We start from the raw sequence: 21,470 nt of genomic DNA on the forward strand, positions 1-21,470 counted from the left end.
TTACTTATCCAGAATATGATTCATTATTCTTCTTTGTTTTTAACAGTCTCACTCTGTTGCCCAGACTGAGACTCTGTTGCCCAGTGGCGCAATTTCGGCTCACTGCAACCTTTGCCTCCCAGGTTCAAGTGATTCTCCTGCCTGAGTAGCTGTGACTATAGGCATGTGCCACCACACCTGGCTAACTTTCGCATTTTTAGTAGAGACAGGGTTTCACAATGTTGACCAGGCTGGTCTCCAACTCCCAAGCTCAAGTGATCCACCTGCCTCAGCCTCCCAAAGTGCTGGGATTACAGGCATGAGCCACTGTGCCTGGCCAGAAGATCACTGATTGTTCTACAGATAAAGTCCAAAAAAAAAAGAAATGACCAAATAATATTACACATCTGGAGACATAATCAGAAGAAGAGTCACAAATAAAGGTGGTTAAGGTCCTTCTGTTTCTATTCATCCCCTCATTTAATTTCTTTTAGTGTTTTGGTGTGTGTGCGAAACAAGATTCTAGGTGCTAAGGATTCACAGATGAATACAATTTACATTTGTACCGGGGGTACATACAGTCTGAGGGGGAAAAATATCACCTCTCATAATACGGTTCTAGTATAATCAGAATTCCAAGGGAAGGGAAAGAATGCATCTTCCAATGTACACGTGGACAGTAAACAGCACAATGTACAACTTACAGCTAACTTAGTGTAAGGTACCTCACACTTTAATTTAAAAATCTTTAATATTAGAATGCATCATTGAAATTTAAGCCTTAAAATTAAGGACTTTTCAGACTAAGCATCACAGAGATGCTAAGCATACTGGCAAAACATGGCATGCCGTTTAGTTTAATGAGACAACATAAAAATTCAGACCAAGAAAATAAATATTCAGAAGCAAAGGCTTTTTAGAAGTGAGACACATTGGAATGCCTAATCTATTACAGAGCTTGTTTCTTCATCTGGAAAATGCGGATAAAGTGTTTTCCTTGTGGGGTGGTTATGGGGACTAAATGGTAGATTACCAGGCATATAATAAAGGGTAGCTGTTTTTCAACACATGACTACATGCTAAGACTATGATTTAATAGGCTGGCAAAAGAAAAGATAGGGAATCAGGAAGAAAAGAAGCAATAAAAGGTTTGTTACTAACAGAGGGTGAGTTCTGAAAAAGCAAGAAGAGTTCAACTTATCCAGGATGTCATAAACGCCAACTATCACAACCCAAAGGACAATATGACAAGATTACTGTACCTACCTGTCCAGTCTGATAATGTCTGGCAAATTGGTTAACTACTCGATAATCATTTGCAAAGTACTCCATCAGAATAGAAGGAACCTCAGCAAAATCAGTAGGGCACCTGGTCCCTAAAACAAGAAAAAAAAAAAAAAGTTGGCATGAATCAAATCGATATATTTATCTTACTTTTTATGTACCCTTTAAAACTTTTATTTGTACTTCTGATGAACTATAAATTTTAATTCATTAAATCAATATTTTTCTTCTATAAATTTACTGTACATATTTGCAGAAAAGTTTATTATAATCCTATATATTTTCCTTTATATCAAAATTAAAACAAAATATTTGCACAGCTGCCAAAACACCTTATAAAGCAATGGCTCACACCTTTTACAAACAAACCTGTCTTCAGCTATGCTGGCTATACATGAAACAAAGTAAAACATTTCTAATATTAATATAGCGTTTGTATTTAATTCACTAAATTCCATTACCTAATACTTTTATCCTTCCTTTGTTTTACAAGTACTTTATTTTATTCATTTATCGCTTTTTGTAACAAAGTCAATTCTCAGTGAGGAAAAGAAATATTTTAAACTCAAAATTACTTAAAGTAACAAATCCTGTAAGAAATTTAGATGACATTTAATGATTCTGTTCAGCCCACCTACAGTCTTTTCAATGCCTTCTCCTTGTCCAAAATACTGTGTGTAAAGTTAGTTAATAAATGCTGGATGCCAATGATTCACTAGTGGTCTAATGCTGACCATATGTGATAGGGAGCTTAAGACTTAAGGATAAGACAACGAAGAGGAAAGTCTGTAATATCATAAAATATGGCCACATATTTAGCAGCATAAAAACTATAAAGCAGACCTATGATTTTATACAGGGGAAAGATTAAAAGGACTTCATCATACTTTTTAAGCATGCTTTATTTTGTTTTCTGATTTTGAATATAGAGACCATTCACTGACTTATTAACTCTGTGGAAGGTATTAAGGAGATACCTTTTTATTCACACACACATAGCCGCAAACTTAAATTCAATATAAAACACTGTCAAATGTAAAAAGGGACAAACTTGAAAGACAACTGAGATTATTCCCTGGTGAAAGCTGTGAGCAAGCATGGAAAAAAGCACTGGAAGATCAGGCTGCACAACTACGGGGAGGATAGGGTGAGGCAATCTGCGATAAAGACCACAGGACATGGTAAAATGATCACATTTTCCAAATGAAAAGCCCCTTTCCCAATTTAAAAGAAAATGCATGTTTGTAAAGGATTGTAGTAAATAAAAGCCCTCCTCATGGCTCACCAGTGACGTGTTGGTAACGAGTACGTCCTAGCATTGAATGCATGGCATGTCCCATTTCATGGAAAAGATTTTCCATCATGCCAGGAGTTAGCAAAGTTGGAGAACTCCTTGAGGAACGGGGAAGATTCAGCATAAGAACTACAACTGGGAGTTGATAGTCTCCGTCTTCCTTTAGTCTGCCTCCACGGATAGTGAAATGGCAATCCTTTAAGAATCAGAAAACATAAAAGGAAAAGAACATATTTGGTAATGTGAAGAGTAAAACAGTCTTAATGAATATAAAATTTCACCAAAATGTGTGAGTGCAAACTTTAATTATATTCTTATTCTATCTATGTACATATATATACCTTTTCTTGACATTTTTTTATTCTGCTAAAATTTTAATTTTTTAAAACATCAAGAAACACATTCAGTTTATATGGATTAATTCATTAATTTGGTCCCAAAATATGCATTGAAATGATGCTGTGCCAGATGCTGGAAACAAAGTCAGCAAAGATCTTAGGAAGGGACACTAACATTTATTCTGAGTCCCTACTATGTGTCAGATAATGAACTAGTAAGTACTTTCCGTGTCTCTTGGCTATTTTTTTTTTTTTTCATTTTTTAAGATAGGGTCTTGCTCTGTTGCCCAGGCTGGAGCGCAGTGTTGTGATCACAGTTCACTGCAGCCTGGACCTCCACGCCATCCTCCTGCTTCGGCCTACTGATTGGCTGGGACTACAGTGTGCTCCACCACACCCAACTAAGTTTTTAGATTTTTTTGTAGAGATGGGAGTCTTACTATGTTGCCAGGGCTGGTCTTGAACTCCTGGGCTGAAGTGATCCGCCAGCCTCAGGATTACAGGCCTAAGCCACCACACCCAGCCTCTCTTGACTTTTATCAGTTGAACGAGATGGGATCTAAACTAGTGTAAAGCAAGGGATCCGGATCCAGAGTAACTTACTCTGAAATAGGCACTACACTGAGACTCACATACACTGTATCACTTATTCTCCATAACAACCCTGTGTAGCAGGTATCTCACTTTTCAGATGATAAAACTAAAACTAGTCTTAGAATTATTAAATATGTCCAAGGACACCTAGCTAGAATTGCCGCACGTTGGATCTGAACCCAGGCTGACTATTAGGAGCCAGGGCTCCTAATCACTAAGTTGAGTCTCCACCACCCACCCATTTAAGCAAAGAGGAAGAACACTGGCCGCAGAGTCTGGTGACCTGCACCCTGTTCCTACCTTTCACACCTACTAGCCAAATCATCTTGGGAAAGAATTTGCCTGTGCAAGCCTCATCTCTAAAATGCTTCCTTGTCAAATCCCACAGTGGCTGTCCAGAATTCATAAGCTCACATCCATTAAAATCTGTGCTTTGGAAATTGTGAATCACTATTCAAACATAAGATACGTTATTTCTGTTATAACTTATAACCTAAACTCTTGACATTTCCCATCAAGCTACATGAAACTGCTAAAGCTGACTGGCTGTCAAAGTCAGCCAACGCTAAAGAAAAGGAGATGAGCTGCCTCAAGTCTTCCACATAAGGAGCTACTTGGTGGTTGGTAAGGTTTCCACACGGAGTACCTTCTGCAGTTTTAGAATAGGTTCATTGTCAAGTATGGAAAAGAGTTAAAAGTTGGGGATCTGATCGGGAGGTATGTCTTCAAGTCCTAGCACTTCTGACCAAGTAGCTTAACCTCTCTGGCTTCATTTTCCTCATAACGTGAGTACCTAGTCAAAAGGTTGAGGTGAACATTAAAAGGCTGATGGGTATAATGGATTCAGTGCACTGGTTGGCACAAAGCAGGATTCATAAAATGTCAGCTGTCATTATTACTATAATTAATACCATGACCCAGATAAAAGTGACAAATACAGACTGATGTAATTATTTCCATAAACTTTTTCATTTTAAAATGCTATCTTAATTTCAAATGTATATATTTGGTAACCATCATTAATAACTTTTAAATATCATGGATTTTAAAAATGATACAAAGTTCACATTAATACAAATGAAATGCTGATCAGTTCTAGACAGAACAGTTTATAAAGAAAGGATCACCTGATGTGGCTTGTCTGCTCGCTGAAAAAAATCACAGTAAATGTACCCCAACAATCCCTCAGATTCATGAACGACAGCCTAGAAAAAAAAAATTTTAATTTGGTGGTAAATTAGGCCATCCGATTCTCTAAAATCCCTAGCACAAGAATCTGCATATTAGACATCCACAACCACACATATAGACATTTTAATTACATTCGACATCCCATATTGTCTCGAGATAGATTCTCTTTTCCCCACATCCTCTTCTGCTCCATCTCTTGAATGATTTTGGTTTTGGAATTCTGTGTCCAGGAGAGGAAGTCCTCCTCATGAGGGCCTTCTGTCCTGACTGCCTGTCCTCTACAACACCTTTACTAACCACCACAAGAGTTGAGAAGAAGTGCTGGCTGGACAATTTTAGGAGCAAAAGTATTTTTCCTTCAAATCCTGGAATGTCATGATATATGCCCAAGCAAATTATAACCCTCGAATTTGAAAACACCACAATGCAGCTCCCAGCTTGAGTTAAAAATCAGCAATATCACTATCTATCCCCTCTCCAAGAGGCAGAGCTTATAGGAGAGACTCAACCGCTACTCTCCATCTTGCCTTCTTTGTTCTTTCAGAATTTAATGATTCCATCAAAGAGAACCCCGATTTTGTGCTTTAAATTACCTGCAAGTATATATTCATTGTTCATCAAACATCTACTAAGCACCTACTTGGTGCCAGGAACTGTTCAAGACACTTGGGATACAGAAGTGAAAGCAACTGACAACAGGGCTGGACCCCGGTGGAGTGCACATTCTGCAGTTCTGAGGAAACCTCTTCATCACCCGCATTTTGTCCTCTCAGTCTCCTCTTATAAACTTTTCTTTTTATTATAGCTCAGCATTTTATCAATCTCTATCTTTTTTGGAAATTTGTAATACAGATATTGAAGTAAATCAATGCAGTGATGAACGTCCTCTCACCCTGACTCTCCTTTCAATCCCACCACCACACCTACTCTCCACTCATAAGACGTGGCCAAAAGACAATGAGATTGTTTACATTTCTTAAAATATAGTGAAGAAAGCAGTGTGGTAAGCATGCTAGCAAAACTCAAACAACAAAACAATACAATGCCTTAGTGACAAACACAGGTCAACAAAGCCTCAAATCCTATGAGGAAAAATTTAAAATATTCATGCCTCAAATAAAGTGGGCCTTCACAGGACAAAGATGATTGCTAGGTTTGAAGTTATTATCAAAGAAATTAAATAAATCAGAACACAGGACGTAAATTAATATCTGATGCAAATATAAGCCCCTACAACATGGGATGGGGGCTGGAAAGAAAAAAGGTCACTCATGCAAAGGATTTGGGAATTAACCAAAAGGGACACACAGCACTGAAGGTACATACAAAGTAATGGCCAATCTTCCTCTAACTAGATTTGTGGGTATATGAAGGTGTATATATATTCAACCTTCTATCAAGTTCCAAACAACTTTTTTAGAAAACTCTGCTGTTTTATGTTTAGATCCTTTATACAGTGTCCTAAATCAAAAGTGCAATTTGGATTTTTTTTGTGAAGCAGAAATAAGGCAAGGGACACACTCACTCAGGGCAAAGTTAACGTAAACATGAAACTGCTGTTGACTCAACTCCCAAACCGAAAGGCTAACGCATGCAACTGCAGGCTGAGCGGGAGCTCACCAGTTTTCGGACATCTTCACTCCACACCTCTCCTTTTGCAGGCTGCTCTGCATATAATGAAATCCCCAATAGTCTGTTTAGCAAAATATTCAGGCCTTCCATGCATGCTCCAAGAGAGAAAAACGGGCAATATAGGCTGGGCTCAATATTATACCTAAGAGAAGGAAGAGAGGTTCAACAGCATCTTTGTTTATTTCAATTTCTGAAGGTAAATTCAATTAACTTTTCATTTACTACTTAAGGTCACTGGAGCTAAAGAAGGATTCAAAACATAAAAGTGCATTTATATCATTTGAGGGGTTTTCAGACAGTGTTCTTCAGAATGACAGTCTGATTATTACTAGTGTTAGTCATAAGTCAGTAATTAAGGTAGACATATCACTCCCTAATCTTTGTCCCTTCCATTTTATTTACTCCTTTACTACTAACCCAATTAAGCACTGTCTCAACTGCTCACTGTATACATACTTATATGCAAGATATGACCAGTTTCAGTTATAATGGTAACTCTTTATCTCATGAGTTATATTCTAGAAACTCATGACTTATATCACATAAATATTAAATGAATAAAAACCCTGAGGCACATTAAGTGAATTTAAAGTTCTCATCCAGTAAAATATTCATTTATGAAAAAAATGCCTGCAATATAAAGATTAAGATCTTAATTTATCTGTTTTATAGATATCTTAAATTAAGGACAACATAACTAGTAAGGTGAATTATTCTTCACCCAAAAATAACTTTTTCTGTTCTATATATTCCAAAATAAACCAAAACAAATCCAAAATACGTGATTTGAATGTTTACATTTGAGTCATTAAGTCAAGCCAAAATATATAACCACAGCCAAAAATAATGGCTCTAGAATATTGTAGGTCTTCATTATACATCCACTTTTTGGGATTACCAAAATATACATTTTTTTTCAATTGGCTTTATTTCTGATTCTAGAACTGCACAACATTTTGTTCCATAAAATAAGAGTCCCTACAAATTTATATATAAAATATATACAAATATAGTTAGTTACTACTAAATGAATGAGTTTAGCAAGTGAACATAAATTGCACAACACATGAGACTTTGGCTATGGACATCCACAAATTTACACCTTAATTTCTGACTGATTTTTCATTAAACAGAATCCTAGTGTTGAAAGAGACATTCATGACCAGTGCCCTGGCTCCCTGGTTCGCTCACTCAAGCATGCCATCGGCAAACCTGCTGGAGGAGAGGAATCAAGAGCCTTTGTGTCTAAGCAGCTCGCGCTGAAGGAGGCAGAGAAGTGAACCAACTACACTGTGTCCTGGGCCTGGAGCAGTGGGCACACAGCCGGCGCTCAATAGGCAGTGCTGAAGGATGAATGAATGAGCACTGCACAACAGGAGAGCAAAGGAGAGCGTGATGACTTTACTTGTGGAGTGCAGAGTAGCACCAGGGAAAGCTTCTCGGATAGGAATTAAGAAAGAATTGGCCGGGTGCTGTGGCTCACGCCTATGATCCCAGCACTTTGGGAGGCTGAGGTGGTAGATCACAAAGTCAGGAGTTCAAGACCAGTCTGGCCAATACGGTGAAACCCCATCTCTACTAAAAATACAAAAATTAGCCGGATGTGGTGGTGGCTGCCTGTAATCCCAGCTACTCGGGAGGCTGAGGCAGAGAATTGCTTGAACCCAGGAGGCAGAAGTTGCAGTGAGCTGAGATCGCGCCACTGCACTCCAGCCTGGGCGACAGAGTGAGATTCTCCATCTCAAAAAAACAAACAAACAGAATCAGACTTTGCCAGGCAGGGCTGGGATGAGGAATGGAAAATGGGAATCATAATAGGAATTCTGGGCGGAAGCGATGGTGTAATTAAAGTAGGACGGCATAAATAGCCCAGTAACTTCTAAAAAGGATGTGGTTAAAGACGAAGCAGTTACCAAAGCAGGGATAAATGGAGAAAGAATGGGAGCAGAGTCTGGAAAAGGCAGGCGGGGCCAGAAAACAGAGCGCCTGGTCCACTAAGCTGAGGAACTGGGACCATGCACCACAGGCCATGGCCTCTAAGCTTCCTCACCAATGCATACTAAAATAACTTTTGAGTATTCAACCTTCTATAAGTACATTTATAAAGTATACTCATGTGGTATTGTTTTATCACACTGCAAAAAGGAGACTTTTTATAAGCTGAGATAAAGAAAAATAAATATACATAGAATTTCTAATATTTTATGACTACACTCTCAATGAATTGCTTACAGATGCCATTTGGGAGACAGCTTCTGTAGGCCACAGTGGAGCATCTGATGTTTTCCGGAATGCTGCGCAGTGGACAGCGTGGAGGGTGGAACGCAGGAGGCAGGGAGGGCTGACAGGAGGACTGACTTCCTGGCTTCAGAGGGTGAACTCTGACGGAGGGCAGTGGGGTCAGGGATGAATGTATTTTTCCTTTGAAATGCAAACGTCTCAGGACTGTGTGAGTGACTGGATTTGGAGGGTGATGAGAAAGACAGAACAGTCTAGAATAACACTCAGGTTTCTGGCTTGGACAAATAAGTGGGATGGTAGAGTCACTGAATCTGCCAGCGCAATGAACACAAAAAAAGGAAGAGGGGAATCTGGGTGTGTTTGTGGGAGAAGAGAGGAGGGTGAGGTGTAATGATGGGAGGAGGACGGAGGGCTCACAGGAAATAGACTCCGTTTTGGAGACACCGACTGTGAAGTGCCCATGAGATGCCAGACACTCAGGACTCAGAGCTAAGGAGAACAAGGAGACTTCGCTGTCTGGATGTTAGAGCTATAGAGGGAGGCAGGGCCATAAGGGAAGGGCAATGCAGGCTGAGAAGAGGGAAAAGGGTAGACCCCTGAACTATCAGAGGGAGGACTGAGAAGGAAGACAGAGAACAGTTCAGAGCTACTGAAGAACTAAGAGAAAGGAGTACCACGGAAAGAGGGGAGAAAATAAATTATAAAAGTGGTCCAGGCTTGAGGTTTCCACTCCTGCACATGAGAAGGTTGAAAGTCACCACTCCATCCTAACAAGCAGGAAGCTGAACAAACTGAAAATCAAGAATCTTCTTAGATTCAGCAGAGAATCAAGGCCACAGAGCAAACTGCTGCCCCCAAAACTGGAAAGACAGGCAGGTAGACATAGAGAATCGCATCACCACTTCACAGAGCAGAAACCTCCCACAGAACCGACTACAAGGCAAGGACGTCTAAACTGTAATTGGTTATAGAAAGCAATTCACTTTTTTGTTGCCAGATAATAAAAACCAACCCAAATACAAAGGGGAATGAAAAGAAACTTTACATATTAAAATTATACCCTTAAGATTATAATGAACATATGACATTTATTTTTATGGAAAAGAAACACAGTAAAGCTAATAGCACAGCTTAGTTTACTAAACTATAACCTGAAAATATTTACTGACTTATCCAATGACCATGACACTCATATGTGTCAGGCAAAATTCAAGAAACAATTTATCTTGGAAAACTTAAGTATAGAATATAAGTTTATATAATATTACACTAAAATGATTGGGAACAAATGAATTTCTAAACTCCCTGTTTTAAAATAAAAACACCTCGGTGGGATTGTAAACTAGTTCAACCATTATGGAAAACAGTATGGCGATTCCTCAAGGATCTAGAACTAGAAGTACCATGACCCAGCCATCCCATTACTGGGTATGTACCTAAAGGATTATAAATCATGCTGCTATAAAGACACATGCACACGTATGTTTATTGCGGCACTATTCACAATAGCAAAGACTTGGAATCAAACCCAAATGTCCATCAGTGACAGACTGGATTAAGAAAATGTGGCACATATACACCATGGAATACTATGCAGCCATAAAAAAGGATGAATTTGTGTCCTTTGTAGGGACATGGATGCAGCTGGAAACCATCATTCTCAGCAAACTATCACAAGAACAGAAAACCAAACACCGCATGTTCTCACTGATAGGTGGGAACTGAACAATGAGATCACTTGGACTCGGGAAGGGGAACATCACACACCGGGGCCTATCACGGGGAGGGGGGAGGGGGGAGAGATTGCATTGGGAGTTATACCTGATGTAAATGACGAGTTGATGGGTGCTGACGAGTTGATGGGTGCAGCACACCAACATGGCACAAGTATACATATGTAACAAACCTGCACGTTGTGCACATGTACCCCAGAACTTAAGGTATAATAAAAAAGAAAAAAAAAAGAATAAAAAAATAAAAAATAACAATAAAAAATAAAATAAAATAAAAACACCTCAAAAATAATAACAATGGGCAAAAAGTATACTGTCTTGCCCCCTGGCTCACTATGCCCACCCCCAGAGGTAAGGATCTTGTGTATCCTTCCAGGCATTTTCTATGCACACTCTTAGAAGTTTATGCATGTAGCCGGGCGCGGTGGCTCAAGCCTGTAATCCCAGCACTTTGGGAGGCCGAGACGGGCGGATCACAAGGTCAGGAGATCGAGACCATCCTGGCTAACACAGTGAAACCCCGTCTCTACTAAAAATACAAAAACTTAGCCGGGCGAGGTGGCAGGCGCCTGTAGTCCCAGCTACTCGGGAGGCTGAGGCAGGAGAATGGCGTGAACCCGGGAGGCGGAGCTTGCAGTGAGCTGAGATCCGGCCACTGCACTCCAGCCTGGGTGACAGAGCGAGACTCCGTCTCAAAAAAAAAAAAAAAAAAAAAAAAAAAAGAAGTTTATGCATGTAAACTTTACGGATCTATAAACCTACTTCGGCACAAACAGAATCATACCATTCACACCATCTCGCAATTTCATTTAACATAAAACTGTATCAATGATATGTATTTTTTACACATAGATTTTTCATAAAAATAGAACTTGGAATACTTTCCAGTTTAGTATGTAAAGCTCTATCCTGTTTTCTTTCATGGGTGTAGTCATCCACAGCAAACACATGACAAAGCTTATTTCATGCATCTCCTGCTGTGTTGTACGTGAGCAGAGAGGAGGCAAGGCCAGTGACAGCCTGAAGCATCAATGGGGGAAGTATCTGACCACAGACATCGTTTGGAGTTTCTCACACATGGGGATATTAAAGGATCCCAGACTTTTCATCAGTTTTGTTATTGACTTTAATTTCTTTACAGAAAATGCACCCCATTAGGCCACACCCAGAGCTCACTTCCCTGCCTTGGTCTGCCTCTGTTCCTTTTCACTGACAGTAAGCTGCTGTTCGTTTATCTGTTAAAATGATGCCATAGTGAAATGTCCTTGTCACACCCACACAAGCCTATCCATAAGATAAATTGAAGAAATGACATTGCTGCAAAGAGTATGAGATCTTAAATTTTTTGATAGGTATTTCCAAATTATCCTCAAAAAAAAAAAAAAAAAGCTGTTCTAACTTACATTCCTACCTACAGTGTATGAAAATACCTAGTGCCCTCACTCTTGCCAATGTAATTCTGATATGTTTCTTTTAATGCTTCCTTTATTTTCCTTCTTTGGGTAGGTGTGCTGCATTTCCTCTTTCTTTATAATCACTTGATATCTTAGTGATATCCATAGTCTATATTTTAGCTTCTCTGGTGGTTTCTCTATTGTTTTTTATTTTTTATTTTTTTTGAGACAGAGTCTCATTCTATCACCCAGGCTAGGGTGCAGTGACATGATCTCAGCTCACTGCAACCTCCACCTCCCAGGTTCAAGCAATTCTGCTGCCTCCTAATTTTGATACTTTTGGTAGATACGGGCCTCTGTTGGTTTTAAAATAAACATTTTTTGGTTTAGCAATTTTAGATAATATTTACTGATTCCCCTCCTCTTGCCTTGCCCTCCTGATCTATCTTGTTGTTATATATAGATATAGATATATTGATGCTCTTTTTCTTAATTTTGCTAGGCACCAGAGAGGAGAATAGAGATATACCCTTTATTTTGCCACCATTTACTGGATATCCCCAGAATGCATACAATGGGGGAATAGCTATTAGTAGTAAGGAAGAGGAGAGAAATGACAAAATCCTGTGCTTTAGAAAGATTATTCTGGCAGTGGTATGTAGGTCAGTTTAAAATGCAAAGATTCATGATTATTATAGCAAGAGAAAGTTCAATATAGTTTGTGTATCTCTTATCCAAAATGCTTGGGATATGTTTTGGATTTTGTATTTTGGAAAATTTGCATATACATAATGAGATATCTTGGGGATGTGACCTATGTCTAAACATGAAATTTATGTATGTTTCATATACACCTTATACACATAGCTTGAAGGTAATTTTACAAAATATTTTGAATATTTTTGTGCATGAAACAAAATTTTAACTGTATTTTCACCACAATCTGTCACATGAGATCCACTTGTGGTGTCATGTTGGCACTCAAAGAGTTTTGGATTTTGGAGCATTTCAGATTAGAAATGCTTGACCTATATTGCAAATATGTTATTCATTTTTCCCTAAATTTAATGTACAAACAGAAAACTATCACTACCAAATGATGGTGATGGTGATGATGGTGATGATGGTGATGATGATGGTGATGGTGATGATGGTGATGGCAACTAACATTTGGTGAGTGCTCAGTATGACTGTGGACTAAGCCCTTTATACTTATCTCATTTAACAGCAAAAAAACGATCCTTTAAGGTAATATTGTCACCCCTATGTTACAATGGAGAAAACAGGTTTACGAGACAGTAAGTACCTTCCCAAGGCTACGACAACAACTAAGTAGAAGGCCTGAGACTATCCTTTATAACTGCATGATAACAGCATGGAAGTTGAAAAAAATCATCAGGAGGGCATGTCTTTGTTGAGGCTGAGGTACTGAAGTTTTTCACAACTATCTGTTACAAGTTAAAGCAAGTACTAAAGGAAGCACAGTAATTGTATCATTCATTCTTACACACATTTCCCAAAATGCTTTCAAGAGTAAGACAGAAGAGAGAGGAGCTACCGGTCACAATGAGAATACTACATCTCTGCATTCCCTCCTACGGCAGCTTAACCGTGAACAAAGATTGAGAATGACCAATTTAGAGAAGTTAAAACAGAAATGAGCCTGGTGATCAAAAAAGAGAGAATAGGAAGTCTGATGGTATGTGTTGAAGAAGAATTTTAAGAAACTGGACATGGTAAGTGCAGTCAAAAATTGCAGACATTAGGATCTCAAATCCAAGCAAAAAAAAACCCAAAAAGAGAAAACTGCAGACATCAGGGATGTTGAGCAGTAAAACAAATTACTGAATTTCATGACTGGCAGGTGGCTGATAACTTGGAAGCGCTAGCTGGGTAGACTGACAGGCCTATAAACCAGACCGTAGCAATTAGAAAGAGGAGGCGTCCAGGAGAGAGTAGGACTGGGGGAAGTCTGGCAGGAAGAAAATGAGATAGTACCACAGTCTCTCCAACAGTCACAGAAGGGTAATTATTCGTGTCGTAAAAAAATGAGATAGTACCACAGTCTCTCCACCAGTCACAGAGGGGTAATTATTTGTGTCGTAAGATAAGAGATATCTTAGCAGGTCTGCAGGCAAAGGGTTTGAAGCTAATACAAACGAAGAGATGCTGATTATGATAAAGTTAGAATAATTGGTGAAGCAAGATCTACAGTAGTTTGAGATAATATTATCTTCTATTGTCTTGGTGCTTCACAAGTTGCAAAGCACTTTCATATCAAGAATCAAGAATCTCCTTATTCCTTATGTGATTCTGTGAGACAGGTGGGGCAAGAATTATTACCAGAATTATTGTTAGTTTTACTTGAGGAAACTCAGGCTCAAAAAGGTTTAATGACAGTCTAAGGCAATCCGGGATACAAGAAAGAGCCCTTGGTTTGAAAATACTATTTCTCATTGGTTCCATGCTTTGAGCAAGTTACTTAGGATTTTGAAGCCTCCGTTTCCTCACCAGGAAAGTGGAAATACTTTCCAGGCTCCATTAACAATTACAGAAATGCACGCAATGAACCTGGTATGGTTCCTGGAGAAAAGCAGGCACACAGTAAAATATAGCCACTCTTATTGCTGTTAGACAGAGATATTGTAAACCAGAATAGCAGAGCATTTATCGGACTTCAGCACCTGTAGTGGATAACATAGGGACAAGCGGTTTCCACTCCTCCTCCAGTTCCCTTCTATTCCCCAAAGCTGCCCTTACCTCTAAAAAGAAATGCAACACTGTGTCAAGAAGCTGTGTAGATGCAGTCAACTTTCATTAATCACCTGCCATGTGCCTGCATGACAACTCCTCAGTGTGGAACGATGAACACACTGTCACAATAATGACCACCAATCCAAATGATCAGTGGCAGAAGAGCAGTGTAAACAAGGCATTGGCTCAAAGATGAGGCTGTGGTCAGTTCCACCTGGCAGAGGGGAGAAGCTGGGAATGGGAGGAACAGAGAGAACCACAAAGAAGAGGCAGCATCTGGAGCACACCTGGAAAGAAGAGGCTCCTGGAAGATGGGGAGGGCATTCAAGAGGGAAGAAAGAGGGTAGCAAAGGCCCAAGGGGATTCAAGCAAATGGGGCAGACAAGCTCAAGCAAGCACTAGTGCCTTAGTCCTCACTCAGCGGCCTCAGCCATCCAGAGTGAGAGTACACGCCCCGCCACACCCTCAGTGACTCTCACCAAATGCAAGCTGCTTCTCTCCTGGAGAAGAGCCAGAGGGAGGGAGGTCCAGAAAGGGTGGAAGAGATTCAAAAGCTACAGGGTGTTTTCTGCAGCTCCAACCCACACCTGAGGGGCCCCGAGGAGCAGTCCCACATGACCTGCCAGGCAGGAGGCCGTGACTGCTATGCTCTCAGCTCACATCTTCAACACGGACTGAAAGAACATGCACAGAGGGCGATTCAGTGGTCACAGGCCCCAGCATGGCCCTCCACGCCAGGCTCATCATGTGGTTCCGCCTGCCTCAGCAGAGCGCTCCGAGGCTGAGGCCGGTCTGCGAACAACCGATCGCACCATCTCCATCCACAGCTTCCTTATCTGCACAGATGCTACACATGGGAACATTTTCCTCTCTCATCTAGAGACCCAAGACAGTGGGAAAGCGCCACGAGCAGCACATGGAACCTCACAGCACAGCAAAGCCACAACCAGCAGAGACAGAACTTAGGTGCATTTTGAGGATTTGGCTTCAGTGCCATCCCTGTCACCACCTCAGACTCCTCTACAGTTTTACAAGAGTTTTATGACCATTTTTTGTAAAAAATTCCATGGATCTGGACCCAGAAGTAAGGGATCTCCCCAACCCTCTGATTCCTCTGAAGAAAGAAAGAGGAAGAAAATTATGTTATCCACTCCAGGTACTGAATGAAGTCCAATAAACGCTCTGCTATTCTGGTTTACAATACATTACGTATGAGTTTACAAATTTTCAGCAAAGAACCAGAACATACCACTATTAACATGATATAATGGTAGAAATATAATTAGGTCTTTTAAATTAAGAACATTAGAATTTAGTAATGTATCAAAATTTTCATCTAACCTTCATCCAACACTAATTATGATTGAAATGAGCACAGGAATATCAGTCAAGAAGAGACTTTCAACCGAAGAATTCATCACTGCAAATGGAATTTTTAAAAAATCAATGGATCACTGTATTTATGAAGCACACTCTATGAGTCAGACTTCTATTTCAACCTCTGATGCACCTGGAATTAAGGTAAAGAAAGAACTTGGATATTACGTCCAAACACCATGGCCTCAAACTTAGTGAAAATATAAAACACAATGAAGTACAGTCAGAGAATCCAGGTTGAAACAGCAGGTAAACATAGCTTCAGTCTTACCTTATTCTATTCAGTGAGTGAGAGCACATGTGGCAGAGAACATGTGCACCAAATGGCAAATGCCCACAGAGGGCAGAATGAACAAGATGGCCTGCCAGAGGGCACGTGTGGGCAAGGAAAAAACGCACACTTGTAAAGAGCACAGCATGTGATAATACTGTCAGAGAAACTATTTTTAACTTTATCGAAAGCAAATGAAACTGTGTTTTTGACATCAGGAATGACTAAGTATAATTTTCATGTTGTAGCTGGGTGACATTTTGAAATGCTGTCTTGAAAACCACAGGGAGAGCTACTGCTTTATCTGGTTAAATAGAGAAGGTAGCAGTAAATGAACTGAATGCTCCTGGAAACCTGTTTGCCCTTCAGGGAACTATATAGAACTGAAAAGACTTTTCCCCCTGTTCTATAAAGAATCCACCACTGCTAATTTGGTTCTATCTTGACTTCTGAAGCTAGTGGCAAGAAAATTGCTCCAGCCAAACTTCCTGGTAACCAGGAAATAATTTTCATTAATGGTGCAGATCAGCAACACAGTTCACTGGAAACTGGTTAACAGAAATCAAAGCTAAAGAAAGACAGTGCCATTCCATCATCATCCTAGGGATTAGGAAAGTAAACCAGTAGGCCCGACTTTAAGGAGAGAAGATGACACCACACGACGTGCCAGTAGATGACAGAACTCTCACCATAGAGGCTGGGGCCAAATCTCACTACAGCAAGGTGACCTCGACTGCAACAGTCTCTCATTCAGCTTCTTAAGCTGTATCAAAATGTGACATCAAACAGCCATGTCTAAAATCGAACAGTAGGAAAGAATAACCAAAATCGACGCCCATGTGCCGCACCTTGCTTTAGAGAGAACAGAACGGGAGATGTGGAAATGTCGTGAGGGAAGACCCAGGTTAGCCCTGGGACAGGGAGGAATGAAAACCTCATGAGAAGGAACAAGTGGCAGCAGCAGAAAGGGAAACAGACAGAGATTTTCTCCCCCAGAGCTTGTGGAAAATGATGAAAGGAAAGTGGCCAGACAGCCATTTGCTTTGACTACGGAGTTTTTCCAATCCTCTTTGAATTATTGAGTCCAGCAACAGACCCTGTTCTCAGACCTCTCCCCAGGTCGCAGATGCTCCTGGCTCAGAACTGGAGAAATCACCTCCCGTTTTCTGTCCTGCAGAGATGCAGCAGGTGGTTCAAACTCAACTGCGAATAATAAACACAGGTATTCTGAGCCTCACTCAACAAGCTCCTAAAAGACTGACTTTTCGGTGCAATTGGCCAAGTTATGACAAATTTGGCATCCCTTCAAAATACTGTAATGGACTGAAACACGTTGAATCAATGGAATTCCATCAGTTTATAATGACACTTTACAAAGACAAAGCCAGATAATTCTCATTTGTCACTAGTTCAGAAAACGATTACAATAAATCCTTATTTTGAGAATTGGCAATTAAAAAGAATGACTGACTCAGACAAGGACTATCAGTGGGTGTTAAAGCCACTGGGCAAATGACTGAGGGAAAACTGGATGTTTCCGTGTTGCCAGGAACACCACACAGATCCCTTTCTAGTCGAGAGGGAAGCCCTCACCGCAGATGGCAGAGATCCTGTCAGCATCAGTCTACCTAGGGGACCATCTTCACATCACCCTCGGTGGGCAACTGATATTTCATGTCTTTTTTTTTTAGGAGATGGAGTCTCATTCTGTCGCCCAGGCTGGAGTACAGTGGCATGATCAGAACTTGCTGCGGCCTTGAACTCCGGGATTCAAGTGATCCTCCCGCCTCAGCCTCCGAGTCACTGGGATTACAGACATGTGTCACCATGATCAGCTATTTCATGTCTTTTGATGTGATGTGACACAAAGTATACAACATCACCTATGGGTGTCCGTGCCAAAAATGGGAAATGTCTAACAGTGACTTGTTATATGTCACATCCAGCTTACAGGAATGATACAAAGAGAGGAACTAGTGAAATGATGCCACAAGGAAGCAAATAGGTAAGTCCAAAAAGTTAGAAATTCTGTAGGAAAAATGGCCTAGTCTCTTCAACAACTGCTGCTGATAATATGACAAAAAAGAGAGTGAGAAGAGCATGAGGCACGGGGAACCACTCTAAAGTAAGAGACAGGAGACAGAAAAGCCAAGAGAATGTGGAGGCTTTGTCTGAGTCCTAATTCTAACAAACTAACTGGGAAAAAAAGCTGATTTGATACTACCAAGGAAATACGAATATAGACTAGATATTAAATGATGCCAACAAATTGCTATTAAATTTTTATTAGGTAATAATGATACAGGAGTTATGTAAGAAGATGTTCATGTTTTTCAGAAGTACTTAATCAATGTGTAAGACTGAGATGACGTGAGGGCTAGGATTTCCTTTAAAGTAGTCCTAAGCCAGGTAACAACACTTCTGTCAACAGTGAACCACAGATGCTACCGTGGGTGGTCCACTGAGATGATAATGGAGCTGAAGAGTTTCTATCACCTAGTAACACTGTAGCTGTCATAATGTCAGAGTACAAGGCATTACTCACACGTTTGTGGTGATGCTGGTGTAAACAAAACGACTGTGCCGCCAGTCATACAAAAGCCTAACACATATAATGAGGTGCAGTACACAATACTTCATAAATGACTGTATTACTGATTCATGTATTTACTATACTATACTTTCTCTATCATTATTTTGGCGTACTGCTTCTACTTATTAAAAAAAAAAAGTTAACTGTGAAACAGCCTCAGGCAGGTCCTTCAGGAGGGATTCCAGAAGAAGGCACCGTTATCACAGGGGACCGCAGCTCCATGCCTGTTATTTCCCCTATAGACCTTCTAGGAGGACAAGATGTGGAGATGGAAGACAGTGATGCTGACAATCCTGACCCTGTGTAAACCTTGGCTAATGTGTGTGTTTGTGTCTTGGTTTATAACAAAAAAGTTTTAAAAGTATAAAAAAAATTTTTAATAGAAAAAAGTTTATAGAAAAAGGATTTAAAAAAGAGAAAATATTGTTCAGCTATACAATGTACTTGTGTTTCAAGCTAAATATTATTACAAAGTATCAAAAAGTTTTTAAAAACTAAAAAGTTTATAAGGTAAAAAAGGTTACAGGAAGCAAAAGTTAATGTGTTATTGAAGGAAGAACCGTATCTTTCTAAAAATTTAGTGTAGCCTAAGTGTACAGTGACTATAAAGTCAATAATGGTGTACAGTAATGTCCCAGGCCTTCACATTCACCCACCACTCACTCACAGACTCACCCAGAGCAACTTCCAGTCCTGCAAGCTCCATTTGTGGTAAGAGCCCTATACAGGTGTACCCTTTTTTATCTTTTATACCTATTTTCACTATACCTTTTCCATGTTTAGATGCATATATACTCATCATTGTGTTGCAGCTGCCTACAGTATTCAGTATAGTAACATTCTGTGCAGGTTTGTAGCCTAGGAGCGACAGGCTATACCAGAGAGCACAGGCGTGTGTGTAGCAGGCTATACCCTTAGGTTTGTGTAAGTACACTCTAAGATCATACAATGACAAAACTGCCTAACGATGCTTTTTTTTTTTTTCAAGACAAAGTCTCACTCTGTTCCTCAAGCTGGAGTCCAATGGTGTGATCTCGGCTTACTGCAACCTCCACCTCCCGGGTTCAAGCAATTCTCCTGCCTCAGCCTCCTGAGTAGCTGGGACTACAGGCACGTGCCGCCATGCCTGGCTAATTTTTTTTGTTGTTGTATTTTTAGTAGAGACAGGGTTTCACTATGTTGGCCAGGCTGGTCTTGAACTCCTGACCTCATGATCCACCCGCCTCAGCCTCCCAAAGTTGCTGGGATTATAGGCGTGAGCCACTGTGCCTGGCCCACGATGCATTTCTCAGAATGTATCCCTGTCATTAAGTGACACATGACTGTACGTTAGTAATGAGAAAAGAGAAAGGAAGGAAAGCAGTGAGGGAAGAAGGAAAAGAAGAGCAAAGAAAGAAAAGAAAATTTAAAAGAGACAAATGAAGCAAACAGAAAAATCTTAGTAATTGTGGAATCTGTGAGATGAATATACAGAGGTTGTTACTTATATTGCTCTACTTCTGTCTTTTTATTCATTTTTTTCTTAAACTATTTTTTCTTTGTTCTTTTTTTTCTTTTGACTGAGCCATCCATTTCCTATTTCTGTTTATTTTGAAAGTTTTCATAATAAAGATTAATTTTTTAAAACCACCAAGATCACTAATCCTGTACTAACAAAGCACACGATCTCTCACATCCAAAACAAAGTCCCTCTGTGAGAGCCCATTTTCTGAATAGTTTAAACACAAAACATCCCCATTTCATTATATGAATCCTCTTAGATTTTAAGAATATATCTTAGCAAGGAATAGACAATACTGAATTCCCTTTCCCAATGACATCTTAATTTAAAAATAGCACCAAAATTGACAGGGTGTGGCGGCTCATGCCTGTAACCCCAGCACTTTGGGAGGCTGAGGCAGGTGGATCACTTGAGGCTAGGAGTTTGAGATCAGCTTCATCAAAATGGTGAATCCCCGTCTCTAGTAAAAATACAAAAGTTAGCTGGGTGTGGTGGTGCATGCCTGTAATCCCAGCTACTTGGGAGGCTGAGTCAGGAGAATCACTTGAACCCAGGAGGCAGAGGTTTCAGTGAGCCAAGATCACATCACTGCACTCCAGCCTGAGCAACGGAGGAAGATTCTGTCTCAAAAACAAAAAACAATAAACAAACAAAAATAGCACCAAAATAAATGAAATATTGAAACTCATTAGTTACAGAAAAGAAACAGTGTCTCCAAAGCATCAAAAACCCAAACACTGGAAGGATACATTAAACAACTGAAAAGTGATGACTTCTGGGGCAGAGGCAGAGATGAGCATTCTCAATTAATACTTCTTAACATTGATGATTTTTTGAGCCATGTGAATGTATTGCCTAATCAAAAATAAAATTTAATTTCAAATAAAATAATTTAATATACACTTTTCGTATTTGAAAGAAATAATGTTACTCTTCCATGAAGAATCTTACACTAAAGCTTTAAAAAGGAAAAATGAGCTGCTCTTTAAGACTTGCTGACAGTCATGTACACGACAACGGTATTTTCCAGGATCAACCTTTGTCACTTTTAAAACATGTTAATTTCTCCTCCTACTTCTAAACAGGTTCTTACTTTTCTTTAGACAAACATTAAAAACTTGAAATAAATCTGGAGTATTTAACGTAAAAGCAAAAGACTCCCTGAGGTTAACCTGAAAAAAAGCTCAAATCAAGGAAAGCCCCTTCTATTTTTCATTTTGTGTCAAGCCACACATTTAAGTCTTTACTTGAAAGATGATGAATTTAACAAGGATTTAGAAATCTTCACTTTGTT

The 21,470-nt window shown here is 39.8% G+C and overlaps 1 protein-coding gene across 1 annotated transcript in view; it reads right to left on the minus strand.

Annotated features, from left to right (window-relative positions):
- MIPEP (mitochondrial intermediate peptidase) overlaps positions 1–21,470 on the minus strand; it is a 152,867-nt gene that overhangs the window by 96,955 nt on the left and 34,442 nt on the right. The window contains exons 11-14 of the mRNA XM_025364706.1: positions 6,301–6,454; positions 4,617–4,694; positions 2,549–2,753; positions 1,246–1,355 (exon numbers count right to left, since the gene is read on the minus strand). Coding sequence (XP_025220491.1) covers positions 1,246–1,355; positions 2,549–2,753; positions 4,617–4,694; positions 6,301–6,454 — 547 coding nt within the window. The remainder of the gene's footprint in view (positions 1–1,245; positions 1,356–2,548; positions 2,754–4,616; positions 4,695–6,300; positions 6,455–21,470) is intronic.

Source organism: Theropithecus gelada, chromosome 17 (assembly GCF_003255815.1).
Source record: "Theropithecus gelada isolate Dixy chromosome 17, Tgel_1.0, whole genome shotgun sequence".
In the NCBI taxonomy this organism is placed as follows: Eukaryota; Metazoa; Chordata; class Mammalia; order Primates; family Cercopithecidae; genus Theropithecus; species Theropithecus gelada.